This window comes from Megascapheus bottae, chromosome 29 (assembly GCF_031878675.1).
Source record: "Megascapheus bottae isolate mThoBot1 chromosome 29, mThoBot2.hap1, whole genome shotgun sequence".
Lineage (NCBI taxonomy): Eukaryota > Metazoa > Chordata > Mammalia > Rodentia > Geomyidae > Megascapheus > Megascapheus bottae.
Window position 1 is genome coordinate 5,346,296 of NC_143537.1, and position 15,215 is coordinate 5,361,510.

Consider the following 15,215-nt stretch of genomic DNA (forward strand, 5'->3'; position numbering starts at 1 on the left):
CCCTGAGTTCAAGCCCTAGGGGCTGATTAGGTAAAAAAATAAAATAAAATAAGAAAGGGTACCATCGGAAAGCCCTTAACTCTCTGGTCGTCTGTCCCCAGCGTTCCCTGCAACGCCTCCTCAAGGAGCTGGGTTTTCGTTGGACTCTGTCGGTTCCTGCGCAGAGTCAGGTTGGGGCTGGAGGTGTGTGCGTTCAACATGGGAGCCAAGCCAGGGTCACCGGGCCGAGTCCTCGATGCGGCGGAGGGGCGCGGGTGCAGGCGAGGGGCGGGAGGAGGCGGGAGGAGGCAGGCTCGCCAGCGGGCACGCGGTCCCCTCCGTCGATGATGTTTTTATTTTTATTTATTTATTTTTTGAGCGGGTCCAGGCCACCCCTCCGGCCTCCCGGTGGTGCAGTGGCGATCCTGCCCGGGGCTGGCTTCGAACCGCGGGCCGCGGGGAGCGCGGGTGCCGGGGGCCCTCTCGGATCCTCCTCCTCCTCCTCTTCCTGGGGATCGGCGAGTTCCTCCAAGGCGGAGGTGGAAATCCTTTGTTCCCGAGAAGGGCCGTCCCGCGCCCTCCTCCCCGCCGGGGCCGGCCGGGCCCACCCGCGGCCGCCGGCAGGTCCGCGCCTAGAAATAACATTTATTCTAAGGCCGCCCGCGCGGGGGCTCCTGGGAAGTGGTGCCCCTCCTGCCTCCTCCCGTTACTCCTCCCTCCGGTCGCCTTTGAAAGAACGGGTTACCACACACGTGATTCCTTCTGTTCTCCCACTTCCGAGGGCCAGGCTGATAACAGGCAGGGGCGCCAGCCAACCAGCCAACGCCGTCCGCCCTGACAGCCAATAGCAACAGGGAATACGTGCACCGCTCCGCCTTCTGTAGCTTTCCCCGCCCCTTTTGGGCCCGCCCCCTGGAGTCCAGCTCTCGGAGACAACAGTTGACAACTCATCTGGCCAATGAGAAGTTCCTACTCTACATGAGAGGGCTGGACGGATCGGATGATGGACGTCCCAGACTGACCAGTGGCATAGCGCCGGGACGGGAGGGGTGTAGAACGGAGCCAATGGCGCGGTGCCAATAACGAGCATCAGGGAGGGGGCGGGACAAAACTGTTAGCGGGAGGGAGGGGAAGGCCTAGGGAACCGAGCAGCGCTGCCGCCGCCGCCGCCGTCGTCGCCGCCGCCACCGCCACCGTCCTCGCCGCCGCCGCCGCCGCCGCCGCCGCCCGAGTGGAAGGAGGGTGAAGCCAGGAAGAAAATGGCGGCCGTGGCTGCAGAGGCGGCAGCGACCGCGGCGTCCCCCGGGGAGGGGGGTGCCGGCGAGGCCGAGCCGGAGCTGGAGCCCATCCCCGGCAGCGAGGCCGGCACGGACCCCCTCCCGGTCACGGCTCCCGAGGCGGCGGTGCCCGCGGGCGAGGCCGACGCGCAGCCGCTGCCGCCGCCGCCGCCGCCGCCGGGGGAGCCGGCCCGGAGCCCGGAGGCGGCAAGGCCGGAGCTGGAGGCGGAGGAGAAGCCGGCGGCTCGGGCGGCGGCGGCGGAGGCGGCGGGGGCCGCGCCTCAGGAAGGGCCGGGCCTCCCCTCGCGGTCCCCGGCGCCGCCGCCGCCGCCGCCGCCGCCGGCTCGTGAGGAGCGCGAGGAGACGCCGCGGCCGCCCGCCGCGATGCCCGCCGCCGTGCCCGCCGCGGCGCCCGCGCTGGTGCCGCCGGCGGGCGGGGGCGGCGCCGTGGCGCAGCTGATCCCGGGCGCCGAGGTGCGGGTCACGCTGGACCACATCATCGAGGACGCGCTCGTCGTGTCGTTCCGCCGCGGGGACAAGCTCTTCTCCGGGGTCCTCATGGACCTGTCCAAAAGGTACCGCGCCCGCCGCCGAGCGCCCCGCGGGCCCGCGCGCGTCGCCGCCCGGCGTCCCGGAAGCGGTGGCCGCGTGCGGGGGCTCCGCAGGGAGTCCCTGTCACCCGGGAGGGGGGCGGTCGCGGGGGACTCGGGGGCGCGTGTTCGTGCACCCCGTGGGTGCGTCCTCAGCGCCAGAAACTTGTTCTTCCCTGAAACCTTGGCAGTGTGGACCGGCGGCTGCGCTTCGGGGGAGGGGAGGAGGGGAGCCGCGAGGGGAGCTCTCCGCAGTCTGCAGTCCGGAGAGGAGTGGTCCAGCTTAACCTTTTTAATTCTCTCTTTGCAGATAGGAAGTTCAGAGGCTCCCATTCATGGCTCTCCTCCCCCTTTCTGTTTGGAGCAACAGCCCCCCTCCCCCCCTGCGCACACGCACACACACACACGCGCACACACACACTCTTGAGGGTGTCTCCCTCACCTGTTTGGAAATGGCTTTTAACACTGAGGATGTTTCCCGTCTCTGTTCACGTCTCCATGCCCGACCCCCTCGGGGCAACAGGAAAAAGTATGGGGTGTGGGAAACCCCCTCTTAAAATTCATCCTGCAGTGTGGGGGTCGAGGGAAAAGAAGGAAGTGGTTCCCACCAGAGGCGCAGCTCCAGTGGTGGAGCCACTACCCCGAGTGGAGTAAAGCTGGGCTAGAGCTGGGGCTCGAGTTCAAGCCCCGGTACTGGCACGCAAAGGTAGCCTTTCTAGTTGTTCTGGTGGTGTTTACTCTGGAGGTTGGGTGTGCACATGTCGGCATGTGCGCACACATGTCAGGTCCGGGCTTGAACTCAGGACCTAGGTAAAGTCTCTTAGGCGTTTCTTTCTTTCTTTCTTTCTTTCTTTTTCTTCTTCTTTTTTTTTTTTTTTTTTTTTGCTGGTCCTGAGGCTTACACTCATCTGGTTGATGTCTCTGAGCCTCTTTGTGCTCAAGGCTAGCGCTCTTCCATTGACCCACAGCACCATTTCTGGCCTTTTCCAAGTAGTTTGCTGGATATGAGAGTATGAGAGTATCACAGACTTACTTTCCTGTCTGGGCTAGCTGTGGACCATGATCCTTCCTCATAGCTCAGCTTCTTGAGGAGCTCCCTAGGTAGCACTCTTTCACTTGATCCATTGATTGCTTGTCCACCTGCCCCCCTCCCTTCCCTCTGTCCCACCTTCTCTCTCTCCCTTCCTCCCAGGCTCCACTGGGGATTGAACTGAGGGCCTGGAATTTGTCCTTTCTTCCTTCTCTTTCTGGTGGTAGTGGGGCTTGAATGCAGGGCCTGGGTGCTGTTCCTGTATTATTTTGCTCAATTAGCACTCTACCACTTGAACTACAGCTTCTACTTTTTTGGTAGTTAATTGGAGATGTGAGTTTCACAGACTTTCCTGCCTCAGCTAGCTTTGAACTGAGATCTTCAGATCTCAGCCCCTTGAGTTACAGTTGTGAGCCATCTGCCAGACTTAATCTTGAAGTTCTTAAAGTAACTTTGCACTAGTTTTTATTTTTTTATTTTTTGCATGTTTTCACAGTGAGGAAGCAGAATAAGACAAGTATACTTACTAATTGTGTGTGTGTGCGCGTGTGCCAATTCTGGGGCTTGAACTTGGGGCCTGACTGCTGTTCCTGAGCTCCTTTTGCTCAAGGCTAACACGCTTTTTGGGTAGTTTATTGGAGATGAGTCTTATGTACTCAGAGTACTGCTTTGGCTGGCTTTGAACTTCGATACTCAGATCTGGACCTCCTGTGTAGCTAGCTCTAGGACTACAGGTGTGAGACATTGGTGCCTGGCTAATAGTGGCAGTTTTTTTTTTTTTTTTTTTTTGCCAGTCCTGGGCTTGAGGTCAGGGCCTGAGCACTGTCCTTGGACTTTCTCAAGGATAGAGCTCTACCACTTGAGCCTCAGCACCACTTCCGGCTTTTTTCTATGTATGTGGTACCGAGGAATCGAACCCAGGTCTTCATGCATGCTAGGCAAGCACTTTAACCACTAGGCCAAACTCCCGGCCAATAGTGGCAGTTTTAATAGTGAGAGAGATAACAGTGTGTATACTATGCTGTTGAAACAAACAGAAGAGGAAGCCAATGTCTGTGAGAATCTGGATTTCAAATCTGCAAAAGAAGGGTGCAGCCAGGTAAGTTTTCTGGAAATGGAAAGCATAGTGATCTCCTCTTTGGAGATGCTTGCTTTTTATTTTATTTTATTTTTTTGATCAACACTTGGGCTTTGTATTCAAGGCCTTGTGCTGCTAGGTAGATGCTCTGCCTCCAGCCTAGGACTTGAATGAAACAAATACAGTAGTTAGTTTAAAATAAAACAGTTGATTTTCACTCATTAAATTAGTGTTTGTTTTTACAGATTCTTTCTTTGGTAGAGTATTGGGATTTTGAGTTTTGAATTTTGCTCTGTCTTGCTAACAAATAGTTTTTGTAAACTGATTTCTATTGTTGGAGGAGGTTTTTTTTTTTGTCTTTTTTTTTTGTCATGGTGCTTAAACTCTGGGCCTGGGCACTGTCCCTGAGCTCTTCAGCTCAAGGCTACCACCCTATCCTTGCAGCTGGGAATTGTTCCTGAGCTCCTCAGCTCAAGGGAAGTGAGGAGCCCTACCCCTTGAGCCATAGCGCCCCTTCTGGTTTTCTAGTGGTCAATTGAAAATTAGAATCCGAGGGTCTTTGGTGTCTGGGCTGGCTTGGAACTGTGATCCTCAGATCTCAGTCTCCTGAGTAGCTGGGATTACAGGTGTGGGCCACCATTCTCACCTCTAGAAGAGTTTTTTTTATTTTTTATGTAAAGAGATCAGGACTCCTTAGGTTTCCCAGGTTGAGGTGAAGCCATTACTGTGTCTTTCCTACCTCAGCCTCCTGAGTAGATGAGATCCCGGGCAAGCAGTGGTCTACCTCTGAACTGTGTCTCTGGCTCCACAGGACTTCGCATAGGTGGTACCTGGCTAGGACTCCATACTGGCCATTAGGCACTGGAAAAATATTTTGTGTCCTGTTTGAATTGGCCATTGAATTATTCCTCTAGGTAAAAATAACAAAAGTTTTCGATTAGGTCCTTATTTTGTGTCAGATATTGTACCACTTGCATTAGTCTTTATAACTGGTGGTATTTTTCATTGATACAGCAGGAAATTGAAGTTTATTTAATTTACCAGTTCATTCACAAGTGGCAAAGTATGGATTCAAACAAGTTTATTGGATCCTCAAACTTATGATCTTTTTCTTTGGTCATATTAAAGTTGGACTCGAGTTTTCTTATAAGCAAAACGTAAAGAATTGTGTATTTCTAAGATTTAGTGCTATTCAACTTGAGTGGCCATGTGCGATAATACAGAAAATCTTGACTTTTGTAGCAAAAGATTTTTTTTTGGCCAGTCCTGGGGCTTAAACTCAGGGCTTGGGCACTTTCCCTGAATGTCTTTTGCTCAGGGCTAGCACTCTACTACTTGAGCCACAGCTCTACTTCTGGCTTTTTTGTTTATGTGGTACTAAGGAATTGAACCCAGGGCTTCATGCCTGCCAGGCAAGCACTCTACCAGTAAGCCACATTCCCACATTTTAAAAATTTAATTAATTTTTCTGTGGGTTCTGGGGCTCCAACTCTGTAGGCTGTTGCTCTACCTGTTGAGCCACCGAGCCACTTGTGGGTTTCTGGTAGTTAATTGGAGGGAAGAGTCTCATGGAGTTGGGTGATTGGGCTGACTTTGAACCACGATCCTCAGATCTCAGCCTCCTGAGTAGCTAGGGTTACAGGCATGAGCCACCGGCACCCGGCTTATTTTTCTATTTTTTAAAGTCTGTGATATTATGAGCTTAGCATGCTAGGCTGGCTGGTATTTGATTACTTGAGTCATGCCTCTAGCTGGATCTTTGCTGGTTACTTCAGAGATGAGTTTTAAGGACGTCTGCACCTGGGCTGTCGTTGAGCTACAGTCCTCTTTAAGTAGACAGGATTGAAGATGTGAGTCCAGCCCAAACAGATTTCTTTAGTAGTAAGTTTATAGCCGTGCTGCCTGGAGACTCCACTTCTTTAGCTTGAATATTCAAGGACAGACACCTCTGCTGTGAGGTTTTGCTTTTGCTTTTGCCTTTGAGATGATTATTGTCAATGTGTGTGTGCCTTTCTTGTTTGTTTGTTTTTTTTTTTTTGGTGAGGGGAGTGCAAGGACAGGTTTTTTTGGGTTTTTTTGGTGGGTCATGGGGCTTGAACTTGGCCTGGGCGTTGTCCTTGAACTCTTCAGCTCAAGGCTACCTCCCTACCCTTGAGCCTAGTCCCACTTCTCGTTTCCTAGAGGTTAATTGAAGATTCTCAGGTCTTTTAGTGCCCGACTGGCTTTGAACCTTGATCCTCAGATCTCAGACTCCTGAGTAGCTAGGATTACAGGCATGAGCCACCGCGACCAGCAAGGACAGGGTTTGGAACTCAGGACTTCTGCACCTAAGATTTCCTGCTCACAGCTAGTGCTCTGCTACTACCACTTGAGTTACGCAGTTACATTTTTGGCCTTTGCTGGCTAACTGGAGGTACGAGCCTTGATTTGACTAAATATAACGGTCTCTTGGATTTGAAAACCTGATGTGGCTTCACATTGTAATCCTCAGATCTCAGCCTTCTGAATAGCTAGGACCGCTGTCGTGAGCCGCCCACCAGTGCCTAGCATAAAACTGTGTGCATACACTCCACTGTAACTAGGGCCTGGCGCGTAGCTTTTTGGCTTAAGCCCCAGTGTTCCACCACTTGAGCCACAGCTCCATTTTCTGGTAGTTAATGGTCTTTGTCTTTTCTGCCTGGGCTGGCTTCAAACTGTGATCCTCATACATCTATCTGTTGAGTAGCAGGATTATAGAGGTGTGGTTGGGCTTCATTAATGATTTTTTTCTTTCTTTTTGTGGGTTGTGGAGCTTGAACTCCGCCTGGGTATTGTCCCTGAGCCTTTTCACTCAAGTGTAGTGTTCTGCCACTTTGAGCTGTAGCTGTACTTCTGGTTTTCTGATGGTTAATTGGGAGATAAGTCTCATAGGCTTTCCTGCCTGGACTGTTTTTGAACTTCAATCCTCAGATCTCAGCCTCCTGAGTACCTAGAATTAGAGCTGTGAACCATTCATGCCAGGCTTACATTAGTAATTTTTAATTTTTTTTAATATAAGTATATTTTGGGTACCAGGAGTTTCCCTTAGTGGTAGAGTGCTTACCTAGCATATATGAAGTCCAGGGTTCGATTCCTTGGTACTACATATGTAGAAAAAGCCGAATGTGGTGCTGTGACTCCAAGAGGTAGAGCTCTAGCCTTGAGAAAGTCCAAGGACAGTGCTCAGACCCTGAGTCCAAATCCCAGGACTGGCAAAAAAAGAGAAAAAGAGTACATTTCCTTGGAAAATTCAAATATGTTTTAAATAAAAGTGCAAAAATGTTATAGGTATCTACAAAAGTGAAATCAGGAGTTGTCTGATTTGGGGAATAGTTTGCTTACCATTGACCTTGTCCTTCTTTTGGATGGTTATTTTAAAAGGAATTTACTGGGGGTTAAGTAATTTGAATACTGTGTAGACATTGTGTAGGCTAGGTCATCAAGTCTGGGGTGTCATGTATGCTAATAAACATGTACCTACAACTTAGCTTTTTCTACTGTTACTCTGTGCTGTGCAAATGAAATATTCTAGAAGATTGTTTAAAGGTTCTTCTGGGACCTTAAAGTCTGTCATTGATGTTCAAACTCCTTTTTCTTTCTGACTGTGGGTTTGTTTTTTGTTTTTTTTTTGCTAGTTCTGGGGCTTAAACTCAGAGCCTGAGCACTGTCTTCTGGCTTTCTCTCTACCACGTGAGCCACATCACCACTTCTGGCTTTTTCTATGTATGTGGTACGAAGGAATTGAACTTGGATCTTTGTGAATCCCAGGCAAGCACTCTACCACTAGGCCAAACTTGTGGCCCCCATATGCTTCTTAAAACTTGGAGAGTTCTGAATTGTGGAGCCTGTCTTTACAGGATCCACAGAAAAGCATGTGGAAGGTCACTTGTCTTCTTTGTGCTGGCTTTGTTTTCTTAGCTGTAGCATGAATATAGGGAACTAGGCCTGGTGACCTGCTTGCTTGCTTGCTTGCTTGCTTGCTTTTTTTTTTGGTGGGTTATGGGGCTTGAACTCGGCCTGGGTGCTGTCCCTGAGCTCTTCATCTCTAGGCTACTGCCCTACCTGTGAGCCAAGCCCCACTTCCCATTTTCTAGAGGTTAATTGGAGATAAAGAGTCTCAGGTACTTTTGTGCCTGGGCTGGCTTTGAACCTTGATCCTCAGATCTCAGCTTCCTGAGTAGTTAGGATTACAGGCGTGAGCCCCAGCACGTGGGCTCGCTCTTTTCTCCCTCTGTGTGTGTGTGTGTGTGTGTGTGTGTGTGTGTGTGTGTGTGTGTGTGTGTGTGTGTGTGTGTGTGTGTTGATAACAGGACTTGAACTCAGGGGCCTTGTTCTTTGATTTTCTTTTCTTTTTTTCCCCTTTCACAGCTGGCTCTCCTCTGAGACATGTATGTAAATCCTTATTGAGTTTTGCTGGTGAATGGGAGAAAGAAGCTCATGGATTTCTCTGCCCAGGGTTGACTTTGAACCAAGATCCTCAGATCTCAGCCTTCAGTGAGCCATCAGTGTCTGGCCTGACACCTGTTCCTTTTTTTTTTGAGGGGGGGGGAATGCCATGAACTCTGGCCTGGGCACTGTCCCTGAGCTCTTCAGTTCAAGGGTAGCGCTCTGCCACTTGGAGCCACAGCACCACTTCTGGTTTTCTGGTAGTTAATTGGAGATAAAAGTCTCATGGTCTTTCATGCCCAGGCTCTGTAGTCCAGTGCATGTTTAATGTGGTGAACCCTGGGTTCAGCCTGCAGTACCACAGATAATAACAAAATAAACAAGACATAGTGATACTGTACTAGTTGATGTGATAATGTATCTTAAGTATCTTGTTTGACATTACATAGTATCACTATTTTGTGAAATAGATACCAAGTGTTGGAATTGGGAAGAATGTAACAATAGCTCCTAGAGTCATGGGAGTTCCCTTTAGTGTCCTGTTGACCTCAGTTGTGTGCTACTGTGACCCACAGCAGAATATGCATCTTTAAAATGCTTTGCAAAGAATGTGGGTAAGGTTAGAGGCATAGAACTTTTATTTATGAAATGGGATCTTGTTTTGTAGATCAGGTAGCTGGTCTCAAAAGTAAGATCTTGATGCCTTAGCTTTCTTAGCCTCCAGAGTACTGAAAACCTAGTTTTTGTACACACCTGCTTAGTGGTTGTGTAGAAATTGATATAAACTGCATTTAAGGTTTATTATACTGTAACTGGGAGCTGGTGGCTGACACTTGTAATTCTAGCTACTCAGGAGGCTAAGATCAGAGAATCTCGGTTCAAAGCCAGCCAGGGCAGGGGCAGGAAAGTCCATGAGACTTTTAGGTTCAGTTAACCACCAGAAAACTGGAAATGGAGTTATGGCTCAAAGTGATAGAGTGCTAGCCTTGAGCAAAAGATGCACAGGGACAGTGCCCGAAAAGGAAAAAGCAAGCTTATACGGTGTGTGTGCCAGAGAACAAATTCAGGATCTTGCATATATGAGCATATCTTGTACATCTTGGGTATTCTCAGTCTAATATGATAACCTTGTGTGTGAGTGAGTGTTTGTATATGTACATATGTATGCAGATTCTAGGGTTTGAACTTAGATTTGGGTACTGTTCCTGAGCTTTTGTGTTCAAGCTGGTGTTCTGCCATGTAAGGCACAGCTCTGATTCTGGCTTTTGGGCTTTTGGGAAATTAGTAAGTTTCATGCACTTCCTTGACTAGGCCAACTTTGAACTGTGATCCTCAGAATTCATTCTCCTGAGTAGCTAGGATTACAGATGTGAGCCACTGGCACCCAGCTCCAACTTAATACTTTAAAATACTAATTTCTTTTTTGAAATGATTTGAAGCACAGGGAATTCTTGTCATTAATAGTGATTTTATTTATTTTTTTGTGGGTCATGGGGCTTGAACTCTGGTCCTGGGCACTCCCCTCTGAGCTCTTCAGCTCAAGCCTACCGTCCTACCCCTGAGCCACAGTCCCACTTCCCATTTTCTAGTGATTAATTGGAGATGAATCTCTCAGTCTTTTGTGCCCAGCCTGAGCACTGTCCTTGGACTTTCTCAAGGCTAGAGCTCTACCACTTGAGCTGCAGCACCACTTCTGGCTTTTTTCTATGTATGCGGTGCTGAGGAATTGAACCTGGGTCTTTGTGCCTGCTAGGCAAGCACTCTACCACTAGGCCAAACTCCCAGGCCACTTTTTTTTTTGTGTGTGTGTGGGTCTTGGGGCTTGAACTCAGCCTGGGAGCTGCTGTCCTTGAGCTCTTCAGCTCAAGGCTACCACCCTACCCTTGAGCCAAGCCTGCTCTACTTCCTATTTTCTAGACATCAATTGGAGATAAGAGTCTCAGGTACTTTTGTGCCCCAGCTGGCTTTGAACCTTGATCCTCAGATCTCAGCCTCCTGAGTAGCTAGGATTATAGGTGTGAACTACCGCTCCCTCTGGCTTGCTTTTCTTATTCTTGAGGTAAGTCTTTTATTTTTTTCCTTCCAGAAATTTTTCAGCAGTAGACTGAAGACACCATTCTGATTTTTAGTCCTCAATATTTGTTCATTTATTTCCTAAGCTCAGATTCTTCTTCCACAGCCAATGTAGCTTTCAATGCAGGAGCTGGTCAAAGGTCCTTCCTCTGATTTGCAGTTTTCCAACATTTTCCTTTCAAGTTGTTTTTCCTTCTCCCGTAAATATCTGTTACATAGAGCTAGAGGGAAGTATGGAAGTTGGAGGCCTTTCTCTGATTTTGCTTCAATTTAGGACTGGAGTGTATAATATCTTCATAGTACCTAGGCCCTGAAGTAAAGCTCCAGGGAGAAAGAGAGAGAGAATATACGTATATGGCTCAGCTGAGGGCACTCCTGGGGGAACTGGGTTATATCCTCCATGGAGGGGTATGGAGTGACTGCCTGTCAAGCTTGTGGACTGGAAAGAAGGTAGCTGGGGGTGGGGGAATGGAAGAAAAAGTATTGAGGGTGGACAACAAGAGGAGAAGTGTGGGAAGGCACTTTTTTTGGGAGGGGGCAGTCTAGGGCTTGAACTCAGGGTCTGGGCTACTGTCCTGAGCTTTTTTTTTTTTTTTTTGCTCAAGGATATAGTGCTCTACCACTTGAGCCACAGCACCACTTCCAGCTTTTTATGTGTATGTGGTACCGAGGAATCGAACCCAGGGCTTCATGCATATAGGTGAGTACTCTACCACTAGGACATACTCCCGTCTCCACATTTTGTTTTTTAATGTATATCTACCTAGACAAGAGTTCAATGAAAAGCATGTATGTTTGAGTGGTAGAAAAGTATTATTCTAGCCGGGAGTTTAGCCTAGTGGTAGAGTGCTTGCCTAACATTCACAAAGACTGCCCTGAGTGCAAGGCCTGGGACAGGCAAAAAAAAAAAAAAAAAAAAAAAAAAAAAATATATATATATATATATATCTAGAGGCCTGGTGCCCATGACTCATGCTTGTAGTCCTAGCTACTCAGGAGGCTGAGATCTGAGACTTATAGTTCAAAGCCAGCACAGGCATGAAAGTCCAGGAGTCTTATCTCCAGTTAACTACCAGAAAACCAGAAGTGGTGCTGAGTCTCAGAGTGGTAGAGCACTAGCCTTGAGCTGAAGAACTCAGAGATAGTGTCTAGGCCCAGAGTTCAAGCTCCATGAACGACCCCCCAGAAAAAAGGTGATGTTTATAGATTCACTAAGTATTTTGTTTGTGGGGTTGCTAGGGATAAAAATCCAGGGTCTCATGACTGTTAGCTGTGAGCTTCATTGGTCATTCTTGGCCCCTGAAAGTTGTTCTAGCAAGTATCATTTATGTATTAATTGTTTTTATAGTAAATCTGCCTAGAAATGGTTTGTAGAGTCATCTTGATAACTTTATACCTTAAATAAAGATAAACTTAGTTAACTGATATCCAATATTCAGATAATCCTACAAAAAAGATACAGCATTCACCACTACCTATAAGTTCAGGTCTACAGGTTCCTATTTCATGTTCAGAGAACCAGGGGTTTGGGATCTGCTGAAGAGTACTAGCACGTGGGCAGGAAGCTTGGCCTGGAAAACACTGAGAGGACCTCGCATGCTCCCTCCAGACCCTATGGTAGATCAGAGGCCATGCATGTGGCAGGCAGTTCAGTTTCTTAGTACCACATACACAGAAAGAGCTGGAGGTTACACTGTGGCTCAAGCAGCAGAATGCCAGCCTTGAGCAAAGGAAGCTCAGAAAGAGTGCCTGGGCCCTGAGGTCACGCCAAAACAAAAGAAAAATAAAACTTTTAACAGTAAGAAGCACAAATTAGAAATATGTCTGGCTTAAAATGGGTGGTTGTTGGGGCCGGGAGTTTGGCCTAGTGGGAGAGTGCTTGCCTAGCATGCATGAAGACCTGTGTTGATTCCTCAGTACCACCTTCATAGGAAAAAGCCGAAGTGGTGCTGTGGCTCAAGTGGTGGAGCTCTAGCCTTGAGAAAGCCCAAGGACAGTGCTCAGTTCCTGAGTTCAAACTCCAAGACTGGCGGGGAAAAAAAAAGTGGGTGTTGGTAAACATTTCAGTTACTGTCTTGGTATTTTCCTTTGGAAAAGAATTTGGACAGTTTGGCAACTTCGCCCTGGGAAATGATGCACATGAAAGTGTAGTGCTGATATATAACACTAGGAATCTTGAGCAAATGCCATAACTTTATGAGGCCCCTTCAAATCAAGGCCCCTTCATTTGGCCAAGTTAATTTATCAGTAAAAGTCAGTCTTCTTGAATAGAACCCAAATATTAGATTTTTTTTTTTGTCAGTAGTGGGACTTGAACTCTGGGCCTGGGTGCTGTCCTAGAGCTCTTCAGCTCAAGGCTCCCACCCTACCCCTTGAGCCACAGCACCACTTTTGATTCTCTAGAGGATTTCAACTGTGAGCCACCACACCTCATTTTCTAGAGGTTAATTGGAGATAAGAGTCTCACAGACTTTAGTGTCCAAGCTAGGTTTGAACTGTGACACTCAGATCTCAGCCTCCTGAATAGCTAGCTAGGATTACAGGCATGAGCCACCGCGCCCAGCCAGACTTTTTTGTATGTGCCTGTCCGGGGTCTTGAACTCAGGGTCTGAGTGCTGTGTATGAGCTTTTGTGCTCAAGGCTCACTTGAACTACAGCTCCTGGCTCTTGAGTTCAAGCCCTGTTACTGGCAGAAAAACAAAAAAACCCCACAACAATAAAAAACAAAAAGTGCAAACAATACTTGGTAAATTTGTTGTGTGTGTGTGTATGTGTGCATGTATATTAAAAAAAATTGCCAGAGCCCTTCACACGCTCAGTGTCCTGTCATGGAATTGTCCCTCTATAGTTGTTCTGTAGTGGGTAAAAATGAGTGGAAATGGATACATTTCAAATTGTCACCACATGAGGGTTGTGGAGTATCCCTCTAAAAGTAGGGACTCCTCACTTTGGGTCCTTGACTCCGGTCCCAGAATAAGAATTTCTGGACAAGTAATGGGTAAGATAACTTGGCAGAGCTTTATTGAGTAAGCAAGCAAGCAGACCAAAGTGGGAAAAACTATACCAGTGTGGGTGCCTTAGAGGAGGGGGGGAGAGGGGAGGGAGCGAGAGGGAGAGAGACACAGACACAGAGACAGCTCTTTGGCCTCCGTCCGTGTATTTTGTGTTGTGAGGGCCTGGGGCCTTATGCAAAGATAGGAGTTTATCTTTGCTCTAATCACTGCTAGAGTCAACAATTCTAGATGTTTTGGGCATTCTTTCTAGGCTAGAAAGGGACCTTTCATGGAACAGATTCTTATCCTTGAGATAAGGAAGGCATCCTATTGTCTGTGTTCTGGGGGGGAGGATGGGGTAACTTAGGTTTTGGGGAAGCATTTTTCTCAGGATGGCCTACATCCTGCCAGGCAAAAATTAAGTGTTGGGATGAGAAATGCATCTCCCAGGAATCCTGCTTCAAAACGAGTGGCTAAGAAAGGAGGAGAAAGAAAGCAGACCCTATCAGTCAGCTCTTGGAGTGTGGAGTACTTGGGTGAAGTTTAGGTTGAGCCAAGCCTTTCATCTATGGACTTGATCACTGAAGTTCCACTGAGCCCTGCCCAAGTCTGTCTAAAGAAAAGTAGAGTGAACGCGTGCTGCAAATTCCTACCCTGGGTTCCTTGTGGAATCTGGGAGCTTGGAGTTAGGACAGAATCTAGAAGTCTGCATTTGCAAACCCTCCTCCAGGGCTTTGTGATGAAGATTTCGGGACTGGCTAGAGAAGTTAGGCTTTTAGAGGTAAGTACTTCCCCGTTGTTTTCATAGGTTAGTAGCTTTTGAACGTTTGAGCATGTTAGCACTACCTTGGAGAATTAGGAACAGCCTTTGATTGCACTTCCTTACTGTGGTTCTTCTGCACGCTGCAGGGGTCAGTGAGCCTAGGGGAATGGTTTACACTGCCAGTCTCTGCCGGGGTGCTGGCAGGATTACCATAATGGAGTGTAGCCAGTGAACCCTTGCTCTCGAATTTATCTTCCTGGATGAGTGAGGATGTTTTATGTTGTGTGTCTTTGTAAATGCTGAGTAGTGTTCCCTTAAAAAAACGTGCCTCCTTCTAGTCCAGGAAGACAATGCTGGACTTGTACCCTGTAACTATAAGGAACTACATCTCTTAATATTAAAGAAAGTGTTTAGTATGTACCTTTGTTGTACCGGGAGGGTTTCATTGTATCATAGAGGCATACATTGTTTCCTGATCAAATTCTCCCTTTTATAAGCCATCTCCTTTCCTCCCCTGCTTCAAAGAGTGATTTCAACAAGTTCAGTTCTTTTATTCTCCTGTGCAAACACACCACTTTGACCACATTCACCCTTTCTTTGCTCTCTAGTTCCATAAGGATTCCCCCCTCCCCCACACCAATCCTGGGGTTTGAACCCAGGGCCTGGGCACTGTCCCTGAACTTTTGCTTAAGGTTAGCACTTTATCACTTGAGCTACAGTGCCACTTGCAGCCTTTTCTGTGTTGGTGGTAGTGAGGAATCAGTCAAACTCAGGGCTTCATGTGTGATTGGCAAGTAGTCTTTTAAAATTACTTTTGTGTTTTGCAAACCACTATCCAAAGCTGCCATTTTGATTCCTTTAAAAAAAAAAAAAGCAACTCTATCTCCTTATCACCTACAGTTTGTATGCATTCATACAGCCAAGTGCTCCCTTGTAACAGCACTCAAGATGAGGCTCCAGGAGTGATCCTCAAGCCTGCGAAACAGAACCCTTAGCCCTCGAGTGTTTCTGTTTATGAGGGAAGGGCA

The 15,215-nt window shown here is 48.0% G+C and overlaps 1 protein-coding gene across 1 annotated transcript in view; it reads left to right on the forward strand.

Annotated features, from left to right (window-relative positions):
• Positions 1-1,185: 1,185 nt before the first annotated feature.
• Positions 1,186-15,215, forward strand: part of Pwwp2a (PWWP domain containing 2A) — a 28,708-nt gene continuing 14,678 nt past the window's right edge. The window contains exon 1 of the mRNA XM_090321256.1: positions 1,186-1,831. Coding sequence (XP_090177382.1) covers positions 1,239-1,831 — 593 coding nt within the window. The 5' untranslated portion in view covers positions 1,186-1,238. The remainder of the gene's footprint in view (positions 1,832-15,215) is intronic.